At 36.5% G+C, this 15,688-nt stretch overlaps 1 protein-coding gene across 3 annotated transcripts in view; it reads left to right on the forward strand.

Moving 5' to 3' along the window:
- Positions 1-15,688, forward strand: part of ADAM28 (ADAM metallopeptidase domain 28) — a 65,730-nt gene that overhangs the window by 14,601 nt on the left and 35,441 nt on the right. For all 3 annotated transcript variants that reach the window (XM_032143739.2, XM_032143740.2, XM_032143738.2), the window contains exons 3-8: positions 1,642-1,718; positions 1,910-1,988; positions 3,754-3,830; positions 5,747-5,936; positions 12,457-12,528; positions 13,433-13,504. In XM_032143739.2, coding sequence (XP_031999630.1) covers positions 1,642-1,718; positions 1,910-1,988; positions 3,754-3,830; positions 5,747-5,936; positions 12,457-12,528; positions 13,433-13,504 — 567 coding nt within the window. The remainder of the gene's footprint in view (positions 1-1,641; positions 1,719-1,909; positions 1,989-3,753; positions 3,831-5,746; positions 5,937-12,456; positions 12,529-13,432; positions 13,505-15,688) is intronic.

Consider the following 15,688-nt stretch of genomic DNA (forward strand, 5'->3'; position numbering starts at 1 on the left):
TAAATCCCAGCACAGTACTTATGATTTGATGACTCTAACATGCATTGTCTTTCTATGAGCTCAGATACCATACTGGCAAAGAGGCTTGACCTTAGGTCACCACACACAAAAAAAGAATCATCTATAAATGTGTTTCTCAACACCTTTGATCTATTATATTTTTTTGAGACGGGAGTCTCGCTCTGTCGCCCAGGCTGGAGTGCAGTGGTGCAATCTCGGCTCACTGCAAGCTCCGCCTCCCGGGTTCACGCCATTCTCCTGCCTCAGCCTCTCCAAGTAGCTGGGACTACAGGCGCCTGCCACCACGCCCGGCTAATTTTTTGTATTTTTAGTAGAGACGGGGTTTCACCATGGTCTCGATCTCCTGACCTCGTGATCCGCCTGCCTCGGCCTCCCAAAGTGCTGGGATTACAAGTGTGAGCCACCGCGCCCGGCCGAGATATCTTTAATGACAATAACAAGGCACTTACTAATAACTTTTTAGATATTGAGTGCAACCACAGCTAAAACCCTGTTTTATAGACCAAAGTCAGAACTTAGTACCCCAAAACATCTTTAAAATAATTCTGTGTAGTCCTCAATAGCTCTCCTTATATACCAATATCCAAGTTTAAAATAATTTTCCTTTTACATGGTTTACCTGAGGTAATATTTCTTCCTTCTAAATACCTGGGACTGTGGTTTCTTCTTGATGGTTCTTCCTCACATTACAGTATATATTCCTGTTATGTTTCTCATAGTTTATGTTCCAGTTAGTCTTGAGAAGACCTCAAGACCAAAAATCATGAGATGTGATAGAAGTTTTTAGGTGTCTGTGTACACTATTCCTTCTAAGCAGTTAACTTCCCTTACTCACTTCACCTGGGTAATTTATGTGTCGTCTTAAACATCCTCAAAAAAGCCTTTCCTGCCCTTAAGACGTTAGACATCCTACTATATACATCCATTATTATGCACATAACTCTCACCTCACTGTCTGTCTTTTCACAAGATTATAAGCTCTCTGACAGTAGGTACCAATTTTTCTTTCTTTTTTTTTTTTTTTTTTTTTTGAGACGGAGTCTTGCTCTGTCGCCCAGGCTGGAGTGCAGTGGTGCAATCTCGGCTCACTGCAAGCTCCGCCTCCCGGGTTCAGGCCATTCTCCTGCCTCAGCCTCTCCGAGTAGCTGGGACTACAGGCGCCCGCCACCATGCCCAGCTAATTTTTTTGTATTTTTAGTAGAGACGGGGTTTCACCGTGGTCTCGATCTCCTGACCTCGTGATCCGCCCGCCTCGGCCTCCCAAAGTGCTGGGATTACAAGCGTGAGCCACCGCGCCCGGCCAGTAGGTACCAATTTTTCTTGCTTAGAGTAGAATTTTCAAAACCAAGCAGTATCTTGCAAAGAAACAGCACTCACTCAAACAATACTTGTAAAATGCAGGGATGGATGGATGGAAGGATGGATGGATAAAAGGCTTTCAGATAATTTGTTTATTTAGTTGCCGGAGTTGTTTGATCTGTTAAAAGGGGAAGAGGCAAGCATTTGGTATTATACTGCTAAAAAATAGATATTGCTCGCTAATGACTACACAGATAGAAATATAATAGTCAAATGAATATATGTTTTTAATTACAAGTAAATGTTTGTATATTTTTGCAGGAACAATTTGAAACTGAATTAAAGTATAAAATGACAGTTAATGGAAAAATTGCAGTGCTTTATTTGAAAAAAAACAAGTAAGTATCTTTACCTGTGATATTAGCCTCAGCAAGAGCAAGGCAGCCTATGGAGACTGTGCTGAGTCTGTTGCTGCTTATGGCTCACACAAACCTGGACTATCAGCTTTTGCTGTCAAATGACTTGAGAAGTTCATTGGACTTAGCAATCAGCACAAATAACCACAACATTTTTGTGTTTCTTTCTCCAGGAACCTCCTTGCACCAGGCTACACAGAAATATATTATAATTCCACTGGAAAGGAGATCACCACAAGCCCACAAATTATGGTATAACAGAGTCTCTTCAATTTTTTCATCGGGGTTTTACCCACAGACCTAAAGGCAGTGTCCTTGCTAGGCAAATAATAGAAGTGAAACTGCATTTATAACATTAGTGCTTTTTTCAGCAGTAGCCATTACCTAATTGATCTTCCACTTTTCTTTTTTTTATATTTTAACAAGAACAAAACAATTTCTTGGCAACTCTGGTAAGTTTTTCCAGCCTTTAAGGACTCTTGTAGGAAGGTGGGTAGAAGGAGCATGTTATTTTCTTTTTTTTCTTTTTCTTTTTTTGAGACGGGAGTCTCGCTCTGTCACCCAGGCTGGAGTGCTGGAGTGCAGCAGTGGTGCGATCTCAGCTCACTGCAAGCTCCGCCTCCCGGGTTCACGCCGTTCTCCTGCCTCAGCCTCTCCGAGAAGCTGGTATTACAGGCGCCTGCCACCACGCCCAGCTAATTTTTTATATTTTTAGTAGAGATGGGGTTTCACCGTGGTCTCGATCTCCTGACCTCGTGATCCGCCCGCCTTGGCCTCCCAAAGTGCTGGGATTACAAGCGTGAGCCACCGCGCCCGGCCGGAGCATGTTATTTTCTTGAGAGTGAAGAGTTACATACCTCTGGTGCTCTCAATCAATTTATGTCATTTCTCTGGATTTGTGGTCTTTTCAGCCAAGACTATTTCCTCAATGGCAGTTGCAGAATTGTTTTTCTTAAACAAGTTTTCTTGACTGCTATTCATAACCCACCTTTTCTTTTTTTTTTTTTTTTTGAGACGGAGTCTTGCTCTGTCCCCCAGGCTGGAGTGCAGTGGCGCGATCTCGGCTCACTGCAAGCTCCGCCTCCCAGGTTCACGCCACTCTCCTGCCTCGGCCTCCCGAGTAGCTGGGACTACAGGCGCCCGCCAACATGCCCGGCTAATTTTTTTGTATTTTTAGTAGAGACGGGGTTTCACTGTGTTAGCCAGGATGGTGTCTCGATCTCCTGACCTCGTGATCCGCCTGCCTCGACCTCCCAAAGTGCTGGGATTACAGGCTTGAGCCACCGCGCCCGGCCACCCACCTTTCTCAGACCCACCTTTTCTCAGACTGAGCAGATGACAGTGTGTAGCCATGTGAGGGGTCATGCACCATTACCTCTTTTTCTGAGCTCTTTTCCATGGGAAGCCCTTCAAGCATTGTTCTCTGTAGCAATAATATCAGAGTTTACATAGGCCAACACCTCATCTGTCCCAAACTAGAAAGGTCCTTCATGGAACACCCACACGAGAAAATGTTAAGAAGGGCATTTTGCTCCAAATGCAGGCAAGAAATGTGCTGATCCAGCTAATCTGATGGAACACTTTAGATAAATCAAGAAAGTAAAAACAAAAGCCCAATCTGAATAACCCATCCTTTGGAAGAAAGCTTGTAGATTTTTGCTAGAAAAAAGTTAATGAGAAATTGGCCAAAAGGAAAAATGAGTGCCCAGTGTTTTAGGAGCTCAGGTTTTAAACTGACATATCCAAGTTTATTCCATCTAAATATTATTGACATTCATCCGACTTAGTCAACATTGACAGTTAATACCTTGTAAACATTTGGGGATCATTAACTGACATTAACAATTTTAACTTATATGAAATATTTTAATTATTTTTTAAACATCTTAGTTTACTGTTGTACAGCAGAATATTGTTTGAAAGCATTTAAAATCCTGTTTCAAGATTTCAAATGTGGCTTTAACAGCGGCACTAAAATTCACATGTACTTCTCTTTACAAAACCCCTTTTCCTTTAGGATGATTGTTATTATCAAGGACATATCATTAATGAAAAGGTTTCTGACGCTAGCATCAGCACATGTAGGGGTCTAAGGTAAGACTTGAGGAATGTTTTGCATGCACCTGTGATTGTGGTATTTATGTATATATCTAACCAACCAGATGAATCCCAAATATCATTAATTTTTATATAGTTGAATATAAATCATAAGGGCCATAAAATTTTGAAATTTGAAGAAACACCACTTCTCTTGATAGTGGCTTGTAAATTACATATCCGAATTGCTTTCAAATATATTTTTGTTAGCTTATTTTTAAAATACAGGATTTTGAGTCCCAGTTCTGGAGTCAGAATCTTTAGGTAATGGGAACTGCTCTCTCTTCTCACTCTTCGCTTTATTTTACTCATTAATTTAGATGGAGTCTTGCTCTGTCACCAGGCTGGAGTATAGTGGTGCGATTTCAGCTCACTGCAATCTCAGTCTCCTGGGTTCAAGTGATTCTCCTACCTCAGCCTCTCGAGTAGCTGGGATTACAGATGCCCACCACCACACCTGGCTAGGTTTTGCATTTTTAATATAGACAGAATTTCACCATATTGGCCAGGTTGGTCTTGAACTCCTGACCTCAAGTGGTCCGCCCGCCTCAGCCTCCCAAAGTGCTGGAATTAGAGGCGTGAGCCACCACCCCCAGACTCTCTCCCCACTTTAAGCTCTCGCTCTTTCTCTCTCTAGATTGCCTTATCCATGACCATGACATCCCATTCTGTCTGTTAATGATATACTACGCATCTGTCTGTAGTAAGGTGGCTCTTCTGATGTCCAGACTTGATTATCTAATTTTCTTTTTCATATTTTCAGTTGGATATCTTAAAGAAACCTCAATCTCAGTGTGCCTTAAACCAAACTAATGATTGTCTCTTGAATCTGGTATGGTTTCCATGTTCTGTATTTTAATCAATGGTATAATCAAATAATCACTTGCCCAATTCAGAAACCTAAATTCCTTGAGGTCTGCTTGCCCCTCAGCCCTGCATTTTCAATCCCTTATCAAGTCTTATTGATTCTATCTTCTAAACACTTTCTGAAATTGTTCATTCTGTCTCTACTGCAGTGTCCTAGTCCATCTACCATGATTCCTTATGCAGACTATTGTGATAAACCACATAATTTGTCTTCTCATACCCACTCTTGCCATTATCTAATTTTATGTACACTTAATTCAGTCTATTATATTCTCTTGTACTTTTTCTTCACGTCAATTATTATAATTATATGTAAGTACTTACTATATAATTATATATATTCTGTGATTATTTGATACACATTCATCTTCCTCATTTGAACATAAGCTCCATAAGAAAAGAGGCCATGTCTTCATTTTTGCTGTCTACCCTTAGTCCAATGCCTAATGAATAATGGGTACTCAATGAATATTGGTTGAATGAATCCTGGTTCAAGGCTTTAGCAGAGAAAATTGAGAAGAAATTGATAATATTTATTTGTCATGTGCTTTACACGTTCTCACGTTCAATCTTTACTATCACTATACTAGGCAGGTATCATGACAAATAAATGTGGAGAACCTGGGGCTTGTGAGTTTAAAGAATTTTCCCAATGTATCACAGTGAATGAGTTATAAAGCCAGTATTTTAACACTTATCTATAAAACTCTAAAATCCTTTTCATTATAAGTGTACCTTTAGAACAAGTATAGCATTAAAATTGGAAGAATGCTGGACCAAGTGTCAGGAAATATTCATTCTAGTGCCAGAACTGATATGGTTGGTCGCACGACACTGCAGCAGTCACTTCTCCCTAATATGTCTTATTTCCTTGTAGAAAATAAATTTAGATAATCTCCAAGGTATCTTCAGCTGTAAGTTTTACTGTATTTTTTTTGCCATGAGCTTAAATTGTTTTTGACATTGACTAGGAATTTTAAAGGTCCTCTTTTGGATCTTATAAATCTGTATGAACTTAAGCAGCCAGAACTCTCATGTTTTTTCAGGGGCTACTTCAGTCAGGGGAATCAAAGATACTTTATTGAACCTTTAAGCCCCATACATCGGGATGGACAGGAACATGCACTCTTCAAGTATGACCCTAATGAAAAGAATTATGACGGCACCTGTGGAATGGATGGTGTGTTGTGGGCCCATGATTTGCAGAACATTGTCCTACCTGCCACCAGACTAGTAGTATGTGTAACTTTATTTTTTATTTGAAATGCTCTCATGTACTCTGCCCTGGTTTCCAGAATCAGCAGTGCAATTTACTGAAACTATAGTCATTTTTGAAATTAGTAAGTTATAGAGACACTAATTCTTAAATATTGCTAGACATTAATGATTCATTTAACAAGTACTTAGGAATCAACTATTTTTTTTTTTTTTTTTTGAGATGGGGTTTCACCATGTTGGTCAGGCTGGTCTCCAACTCCCGACCTCAGGTGATCCACCTGGCTCAGCCTCCCAAAGTGCTGGGATTACAGGCGTGAGCCACCGCGCTCAGCTGGAATCAACTACTATTTTCAGCAATGTACAAAGTTAAAAATAAGTGTAAAATATAACTGCCCTCTAGAAGCAGGAACCTGTCACAGTATTCCCTGTAGCCTATAATAAACCACAAAGATATAAAGTATTATTATTATTAATTTGCTCTTGATTTTAGCCAAAAAGCTATGAAGTGATTATTATTATTAGTTTGAAATAAAACATCTTGCTGTCATCATAAATTCATTCAACAAATCGCTCTTAAAGTGCTGTCACAGGTGCTGGGGAGATAGAAATGAGCAAAATAGACATAGAATCTGGCTACAGGAACTTAAAATATTATTTTATGTGTGGAATTCTGCTTCTAGTCATATGAGAAAAATGAATATAGTTTTGTGTTTTAGACTGTAAAGGATATATCAAAATATCTTTGTTGACATTACTTTTATTTCCTTGTTGATACTACTTTTATTTCCAAGATTTATTTCAAATCCCATCATTTCTTTTAACTGCTCTCAGAGTCTGTGAGCACAGGGCATAATTTGGTCTAAATAAAAGTTCTAGTCAGTTTAATTTTCTGTAGGTTTAAATTCTACCAGCAAGTTCAGTGGTAAAGGTAAATGTATAGTCAAACCCAGAATACTCCAATACTTTTAAGTGCTCTGTAGATCACATATATCTCTAGTATGAAACTTAAAAACCAAATGAGTCAAAAATAATGATACCCATAATAATTTGTTAAGAAATATATAATATAAATATGTATATTGTGACATTAAAAGTATAAATTGTCAGGGGGAAGATAAAAGCCTAGAGTTTTTATACACGACTGAAGTTAAGTTGTTATTGGTGTAAGATACTCCATTACAACTATAAGATGTTTTATGTAAACCTCATGGTAAATACAAAAAAAATAACTATAGCAGATACAAATGATAAAGAGAAAAGAATAAAAATGCAGCACTACAGAACAATGACCAAATCACAAAAATAAACAACGGAGGAAGAAATGAAAAAAAAAAACTATAAAACAAAATGGCAGTAGATCCTTACCTATAAATAATTACTTGGAATGTAGATGGATTAAATTTTCCAATCAAAAGATAAAGAGTGGCTGAATGGCTGAAGAAACAAGATCTGACTATATGCTGCCTCCAAGATACACTTTTAAGCTTTAAAGACATGCATAGGCTGAAAGAAAAAGATGGAAGAACATATTCCATGCAAATGGTAACAAAATAGACAAACTCTTAGACTAAGAGAAAAACTCAAATATATAAAATCAGAAATGAAAGTGGAGATATTACAAAAGATGTCTCAGAAATGAAAAAAAAACTTCAAGTACTAATATGAAAAACTATTTGTCAATAAATTTGATAGCCTAGAGAAAATAGATGAATTCCTAGAAAAATACAACCTATAAGAGTTGAATCAGAAAGAAGTAGAAAGCCTGAACAGACCAATAACAAAAAGATTGAAATAGTAATTAAAAATCTTTCAACAAGGAAAGCCTAGGACTACATGGCTCTAGAGCTGAAAAGTATCAAACATTCAAAGAAGAATTATTACCAATACTTTTTAAAATTTTCAAAAAAAATAGAGACGGAAGGTGTACTGCTTAGTACTTGTTACAAGCCCAGCATTACCTTTATACCTAACCCCAGACAAAGACACCAAAGAAAGGAAAATTACAGGCCAATAATTCTGACAAACATTGAGGTAAAAATTTTCAATAAAATATTAGCAAATCAAATTCAACAACACATCCAAAAGATCATACATCATAATCAAATGGGATTTATCCTTGGCATACTGACTTAACATACACGAATTGATCAATGTAATATATCAATCATATCAACAGACTGAACGACAAAAAATACATGATCATATCAATTGGTGAAAAGGCATTAAACAAAGTTCAACATGCTTTCTTGATTAAAAGTTTAGGTGGTTAAATAATGGTGTGGAGTTAATGGTTCTTGATTTGAGAGTTTAGGCATAGAAGAAAAGTTCCTCAACTTCATAAAGGCCATTTATTTATTTATTTTTGTTTTTTGGCAGTCAAATATACCTTATTTTATTCCCATACAATGCTACAAATTATCTTAAGATATTTGTAAACATTCTATAGCAGCTAGGAACATGTTTTTCCAAAACCAAATCAAAGTTGACAGTTTATAATCAGAAAACTTTTTTACATGCCAGTTACATTTCAGAGATTTTGTCATTCTTATATTCTTCTTTTTTCATAGAAGTAAGTGCTCACTCAAATATGTGGGCCTTCTTCTGAAATTCGTTTAATATATAACTTTTGTCCTTGGCTTAGATGGAATTCGAGTTTTGATAAGAAACGTGTGGTTGAATGCACATAATCATAGGCTTTCAGCAACCACACACATGTTGATAGTGTGCAATGCAGTTGTTGATGATTAAACAATAATGAAAATTTAAGAACACTTGCATTATTTTATTTGAAGCTGGAATGGTGTGAAACTCTAAAATATGTCTCAGCCCAAGCAATAAGGTTTACCTGCCCACTCTTCCTGCTCCTTATTTTTTAAATTAAAAGCCATTTATGGAAAGCCACTGATAACATCATAATCAGTTGGAAAGAAGAAATAGAAAGCCATTCTTCTGGTACCAGGCAAAGATGCCTACTCTTGCCACTTCTATTAAACGTGTACCAGAAGTACTATCAAGAGCATTTAGAAAAGAAAAGGAAACAAACATTCAACTTGGAAAGGAAGAAGTAAAATTACCTCTATTTGCAGATGAAATGATTCTACCTATAGAAAACTCTAATGACTCCACTGAAAAACCATTAACACTAATAAATAAATTCAATAAAGTTGCAGGATATAAAACCAACATACAAAATCTGTGACATTTCTATACACAAATAACAACCTAGCCAAAAAAGAAATCAAGAACACCATTCCATTTATAACATAAATAATACTTGGGAATAAATTTTACTAAGGAGGTGAAAGACCTGTACACCGAAGACTTTAAAACATTGATGAAGGAAATTGAAGAAAATGCAAATAAATGAATATCCCATGCTCATGAATTAGAAGAATGTTGTTAAAATGTTCATACTACCTAAAGCAATGAGCAAATTCAACGCAGTCCTTATAAAAACCCCAATGACAGTATTTACAGAAATAAGAAAAAAATCATAAAATTTGCATGGAACCACAAAATATCCCAAATAGTCAAAGGAATTCTGAGGAAAAAAGAAGACATCATACTACCTGACTTAAAGTTATATCACAAAGATATAGTAATCGAAACAGTGTAATGGCATAAAAGCAGACACCTAGACCAGTGGGTCAGAATAGAAGCTTAGAAATAAATCCAAACATATATGGTCAATTAATTTTCAACAAGGGCACCAAAATGACACACTGGGGAAAGGATAGTCTCTTCGATAAATAGTGCTGGGAAAACTGGATATCCACGTGCAAAATTATGAAATTGAACCCTTTTCTTATAACTAAAAATCAAATCAAAATGAATAAGAAACCTAAATGTAATACCTAAAACCATAAAACTCCTAGAAGAAAATAGAGGGGAAAAGCTGTTTAACACTAACCTTGACAATGACTTCTTAAATACCATATCGAAAAGCTAAGGTTATAAAAGTAAAAATGTAAAAAAAGAGACTATATCAAACGAAAAAGCTTCTGCACAGCAAAGAAAACAAAATGAAAAGGAATCTAAAAAAAGGGAGGGGGGTGAGTGTCAAATATATAGAGGTAGAGAATAAAACAGTGGTTACCAGGGTCTAGGTAGGGACAGGAAATGGGGAGATACAGGTCTAAGGATACCAAGTAGCCAATGTGCAGGGTAAAGCAGTTGAAAGATCTAATGTACAATATGAGGACTGTTAAGGACAAACTGTAGACCAATTTAACAGAGTTTAATTGAGCAAAGAAAGGTTTGAGAATCCAGCAGCCCTCAGAAGCAGAAGACATTGAGGGCAACTCCATGCTGCTCGATGGTTGGAGAGGATTTATAGACAGAAAAATGACGTACAGAAAATGGATTAAGGTACAGAAACAGCTGCACTGGTTACAGCTTGGTGTTTGCATTATTGGAACATGGTTTGAACAGTTGGCCACCTTTGACTGGCCAGAAGCTGGTGAAACTCCTAGCTATATGTTGCTGTGAATATCAGCTCCTGGGTTTGCTTGTACAGGCCTCTTATCCCTCTGTTTCCATTCCTTGGTAACTACATCGAAAGAGCTTTGCTTTCGAGACATTTTATCGTTTTGGCTTTCCTCTACCTCAGGAGTGCTACTCCTTCTCATTTCCTTTCTGTCACCCTTGCTCTGATTGACTGGTAAATATTAGAGAACCTCACATAGCTCAATCCTGGATCTTTTTCTTTATCTATACATTCTTCCTAGGTAATCTCGCCCTGCCCTGTGCCTTATTTAAATAGGAACTGTGCACTAATGGCCATCAGATGTATATCTCTAGCCTCTGCCCCTCTCCTAAAGGCCAGACTGTTATAATTATCTTTTTAATATCTCTACTCAAACATCTGATATCACAAACCTAAAATATGCCCCAAAAAGAACTACCAATTTTTAAACCACAAACAAAACCTACTTCTCTCTTATTCTCCCCATTTTACTTAACACTACCACCACTCATCATTTGTTCAAATTTGGATCTAGAAATTATCCTTGATTCTCTTTTTCTTCATCCCTCCTTATATAGTATCCTTCAACAAGTGTCTCCGATATATTTTAGATCTTTTACTTTGCTCCCTTTTCTGACTACCCCAAGGTACCATCTCATAATAACCATGACAACAGCCTCTGCCTGACCTGTCCATCCCAGTTCAGCAGAATCCACACTCCACACAATCAATCCAGTGCTATTTTTATTGTAAGTCACATCACAACCCTTTTCTGTTCAAAGCCCTCTGATGTCTTCCCATTGCATTTAGTATGAAAGCCACACAACTGACCATGGGTCACAAACCCCTATACGATTGTGGTCCCATCGACCTCTCTGGTCTCCTCCTACTCTTTACTCCCCATCTCTTGGTGACCTTCCCCATTATGTTATAAAAATACAAGCATTTTTTTTTCTATGCTCTAAATATGCCAATACTATTTCACCTTAGAGTCTATTTACTCATTTTTTTTCCCTGCTGGAATTGTCTTCCAATTTATCTTTCCTTGCCTGGCTTCTCATTTTCCTTAATACACCTGCTTGAGGGCCAGCTCTTTAGAGAATTTCACCTATTCTGAAATAACTACCTAGTAACTCAATATCACATGCCCACTTTAATCCTCCACATAGTACTGGCCACCATCTGATATGTTTATGTTTGTCTCTTGTGAGCTCCATCAGCAGAGAGACCGTGTTGATTTCACTACTGCATTTGCAGTTCCCAGAGCACTCTCAGTGTATTGTAAGTGCAAATAAATATGTCGTTCCCATGGAGGGTAGGAAGTAAGTACATGTCTCATTAGATAATACCTAAAAATCTATCTTCAGGAATTTGTTCTTTGTAATCGAACTTTAGTTACCTATTAAAAGACATGCACTTCCAGAAATGCAATCTAATAAACTTTGATGAGCTATTATTTAGTAGGAATAATCTATCGGTCCCTTTTCAATGAGACAGTCCACTATGTAACTTTTTTTTTTTTTTGAGATGGAGAAAGGAACAGAACATTGGTAAATTTGAAACATGGGAGGGAAATTCAACTTTGCCTGAAGAGTACAAAGTAGACTAGAAACAATGGTGTCTCTGCATTGCACCATTGATAAAGGAGCAGGTATTTCACCAGGATATGAATTAAAGGCTACCAAAGAAAACAAAAAGCAAACTAACTAAAAACACTAGGAGGATGCTGAAGTCAAACTTTCTCTACTTTGTCTCAGGATGGTGAAGAAGTCTACTGTTCAAAACAATAGAAAGACTTTGGTTTTATTTCTAGCTCCCCTATCAGTAACATAATTTAGACCCCTTGGTAAAATGAACGAGTCAGACCAGAATATTGCTGGTGTCCCTTCACCTCCAAATTTATGAGCCTTGTCAGTAGATAATCCTGCCTGTTGAATTGGTGTTAAAATGCTAATATTGTCTGCCTTTACTCCAGATATCAACCAACCGCTTATAAAATTACAGATGTCAAATAATAGAAGAACTTTTGTGGGAAACGATGTCGTATCAGTAATTCTCCTCTTTATATTTCAGAAATTGAATGACAGGAAGGTTCAGGAACATGAGAAATACATAGAATATTATTTGGTCCTGGATAATGGTGAGGTAATTATATGAGATAAATGTGCTGTCTTCCAAAACTCCCATCCACATATATTTATTATGTGAGACATTAAATATCTGGATGAGATTTAAAGAATCATGAATATGAGCTATGGTTACATGTTTTTCTAAAACTATGAAATTTGACATTTATAATTAAGCTGATATGATTTCTTCTTTTCAGAGAGATCAGGGCAATTGATATGATATGCATAAATTGTTGGCACTTATAATACTATTTTCTTATTGACTTAAGAGTACCCAACTTAGTTTCCAATTACATTCTTCTGTCATTTTGTCTTTTGTTAAGTAGTTAAATCATTTGTAAATTAAAATTTATTCTCATTAGGGTGTCAATATAAAAGCTTAATTGGTCACAATGAAAGCTTAGTGAATGGAATCCTCTGAAAAGGCAAATCTTTGGTGATAGTCACTGTTTATCTTCTACTGTAAGAATGCATTTTCATATACTGGGTTTTCAAAATTTAAAATGCACATGTCTATGAAAATATAAGTCAACTATTAGCTCAGGCCCTAAAGCTTTGGCTTTACTTACTGTGCTTAATTCATGTACTGTTCATATACGTATCTCTTAAATTAATAAGATATTCCTTCTGTTAATTCTGCACAGCTTAGAAAACCATAGAATTTAAGTGAAAATACATTTGGAGTAATTCTTTAGAGCTTTATACTGAGCTACTACTTCAGAAGAGAAAACATCATATTCACTCCCAAAGTGCTTTAATGTAGCTAGATGAAAAGGAATTAATTTGATTCTAACTTTTAATTAACTCTAATAACTAATCTTTAATTAAAATCAATAATAAGTAATAGAAGATGCCTTTTTAACCTTCCAAGTGTATTCATTTTTATCAATGCCCATATTCTTTCTTAATTTTTCTTTTAGTTTAAAAAGTACAATGAGAATCAAGATGAGATCAGAAAGAAGGTGTTTGAGATGGCTAATTATGTCAACATGGTAAGACATATTTTATTACCTGCAGTTTTAAACAGTTTGCTGGGAGATGTCATTGGGTTTTTCAATGAACACACATGAAGCATGGAAGCAAAGTCAAGACATTTGAGACCAATGTGGCTGACTGGCTCCCAAAGGATGACCACAACTTTTGCTACATAGGTGAACATGAATATTAATACCACAAACCAACACTTTTCTTATTTACCTGCCACACTATTGTCAGGTATAAGAAGACATAAAGACTACATGGGTGCATTGTATTTTCCAAAAATCCACTAAGAAAATGCTGAAGACCAAATCCCAACAGAAAGCTGTTCCAGAGGGGAAAAAATAATTTAAAAAATGCCAAGCACTGTCACAGTAGCATATTTCATAAAATCTCATGTAATCCCCAGAACAATTCTAAATGTTACTAAAGCCTAATGCATAGCTAAGGAATCATATTCTCAGAAACAAAGTAACTTACCTAAGATCACAAAGTGAGAAAAGGATAGCCATGAGGTTTGAATATAGATTTGTCAGTTTTCCAAACCCATTTGAGTCATACAACTGACTATGTTCTTTAGACATGATTGTGTTATCTAATTTCCAAAATATTTAAAAAATGATTTTACAACCTTTAAATACTAATTCTTAGTTTTCTGTTTGTTGGATATATAGTTGGCATACTTATTTTGAAATGAATGAGTCTCTTTGTGGTATCCTATAAATGCTCTAAAGATAATTTTTTTTGTTGTTGTACAACATAATGCTGTAATATACTTATTTTGATATGCATATACATAGTGAAGTGATTACCACAGTCAATACATATGAAATAAAAAAGTAATACATTTCCTTTTTATGTTGATGAGAATGATTTGTGGAGGGCTAAACATTGATAATGTAGGAAAGACAGAAGAATTGTTGGAATAATCTTGATTGGGGGAGAAATAAGAGATTTAGGGCATAAATGGAGAAATTGGCCTTAGACTCAGAGGTTGTTCATTTATATAGCAGATGGAGAGGCGCAGGGTGTTTGGACAAGAATAGGTGAGGCGACAGGCCAATGGTGGGAGCTTGTGGACATTCTCTTCAGATTGCTCTTATAGTCTCAGTGTATGTGGAAGCAAGGACAACTGTGAAAGTCAAATTTAAAGGAAATGTTAGAATTATTAAGAAGAGGAGTATAAAAAATGTGTGCAGAAAACTGCATGTGAATGGAATTTGGAAACACAGCAGTTTTGCTGGAATGTATTAAGGACTACTTGAGCTTAGTTGTCACAGCTTTAAAGTGAGAGCAATCAGAACAATGTGTTTTCCCCTGTGTTCAAGGGCAGAAGGAGGAGAGATGTAGAGGCAAGTTGCTTTTAACCAGGATTGGAGTTTTGTCGGGTGAGTAAAATTAAGCAAGAAAGGATCAAGGAAGTTGAGGGAATAATCAAGTGAAGTATGATAACATGGCTGGATTTTAACTTCATTTTCAGTAACTGCATTCCTTAATGCTTTTCTTTTTTCCAAACTACCTTTTTTTAAAAGAAATATTTAAGTTTCTTAGAAAGTTGCTGTTGAGAATGTCTGTCACTGTGCACTTTTAGAAACTATAGTAGTAATTTAAGCTTTTATCTTTAGAGTAAGCATATTGTTTCATAAGTTTAAGTCATTATTTCTAAAGTTTATCCTATATGCATTGTGAATTATTTGGTTCCATCCATGTTTAAGATTAGAGGACCATTGTCTCATTCTGAAAATACATAAAATGGGTGGCTCATAAATGACAGCAATTTATTGCTCACAGTTCTGGGGGCCGGGAAGTCCAAATCAAGTTCCATCAAGATTTGGTTTCTGGTGAAGATTGTCTTCCTGGCTTGGAGACCGCTGCTTTCCCACTGTGCCTTTATATGGTGGAAAGGACAAAGCAATTCTCTGGGGATCTCTTTTTTAAGGGCACTAATCTCATTCACGAGGGCTCCACTCCCGTGACCTAATCACCTCCCAAAGGCCCCACCTCCTAACACCATCACCTTGGGAGTTAGGATTTCAACACATGAATTTTGGGGACACAAACATTCAAATTGTAGCAACTACTTAGCTTATTGTAAATGCATCGATGTACAACATTTCATCATATCATGTTACTTTAATGCCTAAACCAGCACCGAGCCAACTTTGCCAATTCTGAAATATTCTCACTCTGAGAGCACT

Source organism: Hylobates moloch, unplaced genomic scaffold (genome assembly GCF_009828535.3).
Source record: "Hylobates moloch isolate HMO894 unplaced genomic scaffold, HMol_V3 SCAFFOLD_22, whole genome shotgun sequence".
Taxonomy (NCBI): Eukaryota; Metazoa; Chordata; class Mammalia; order Primates; family Hylobatidae; genus Hylobates; species Hylobates moloch.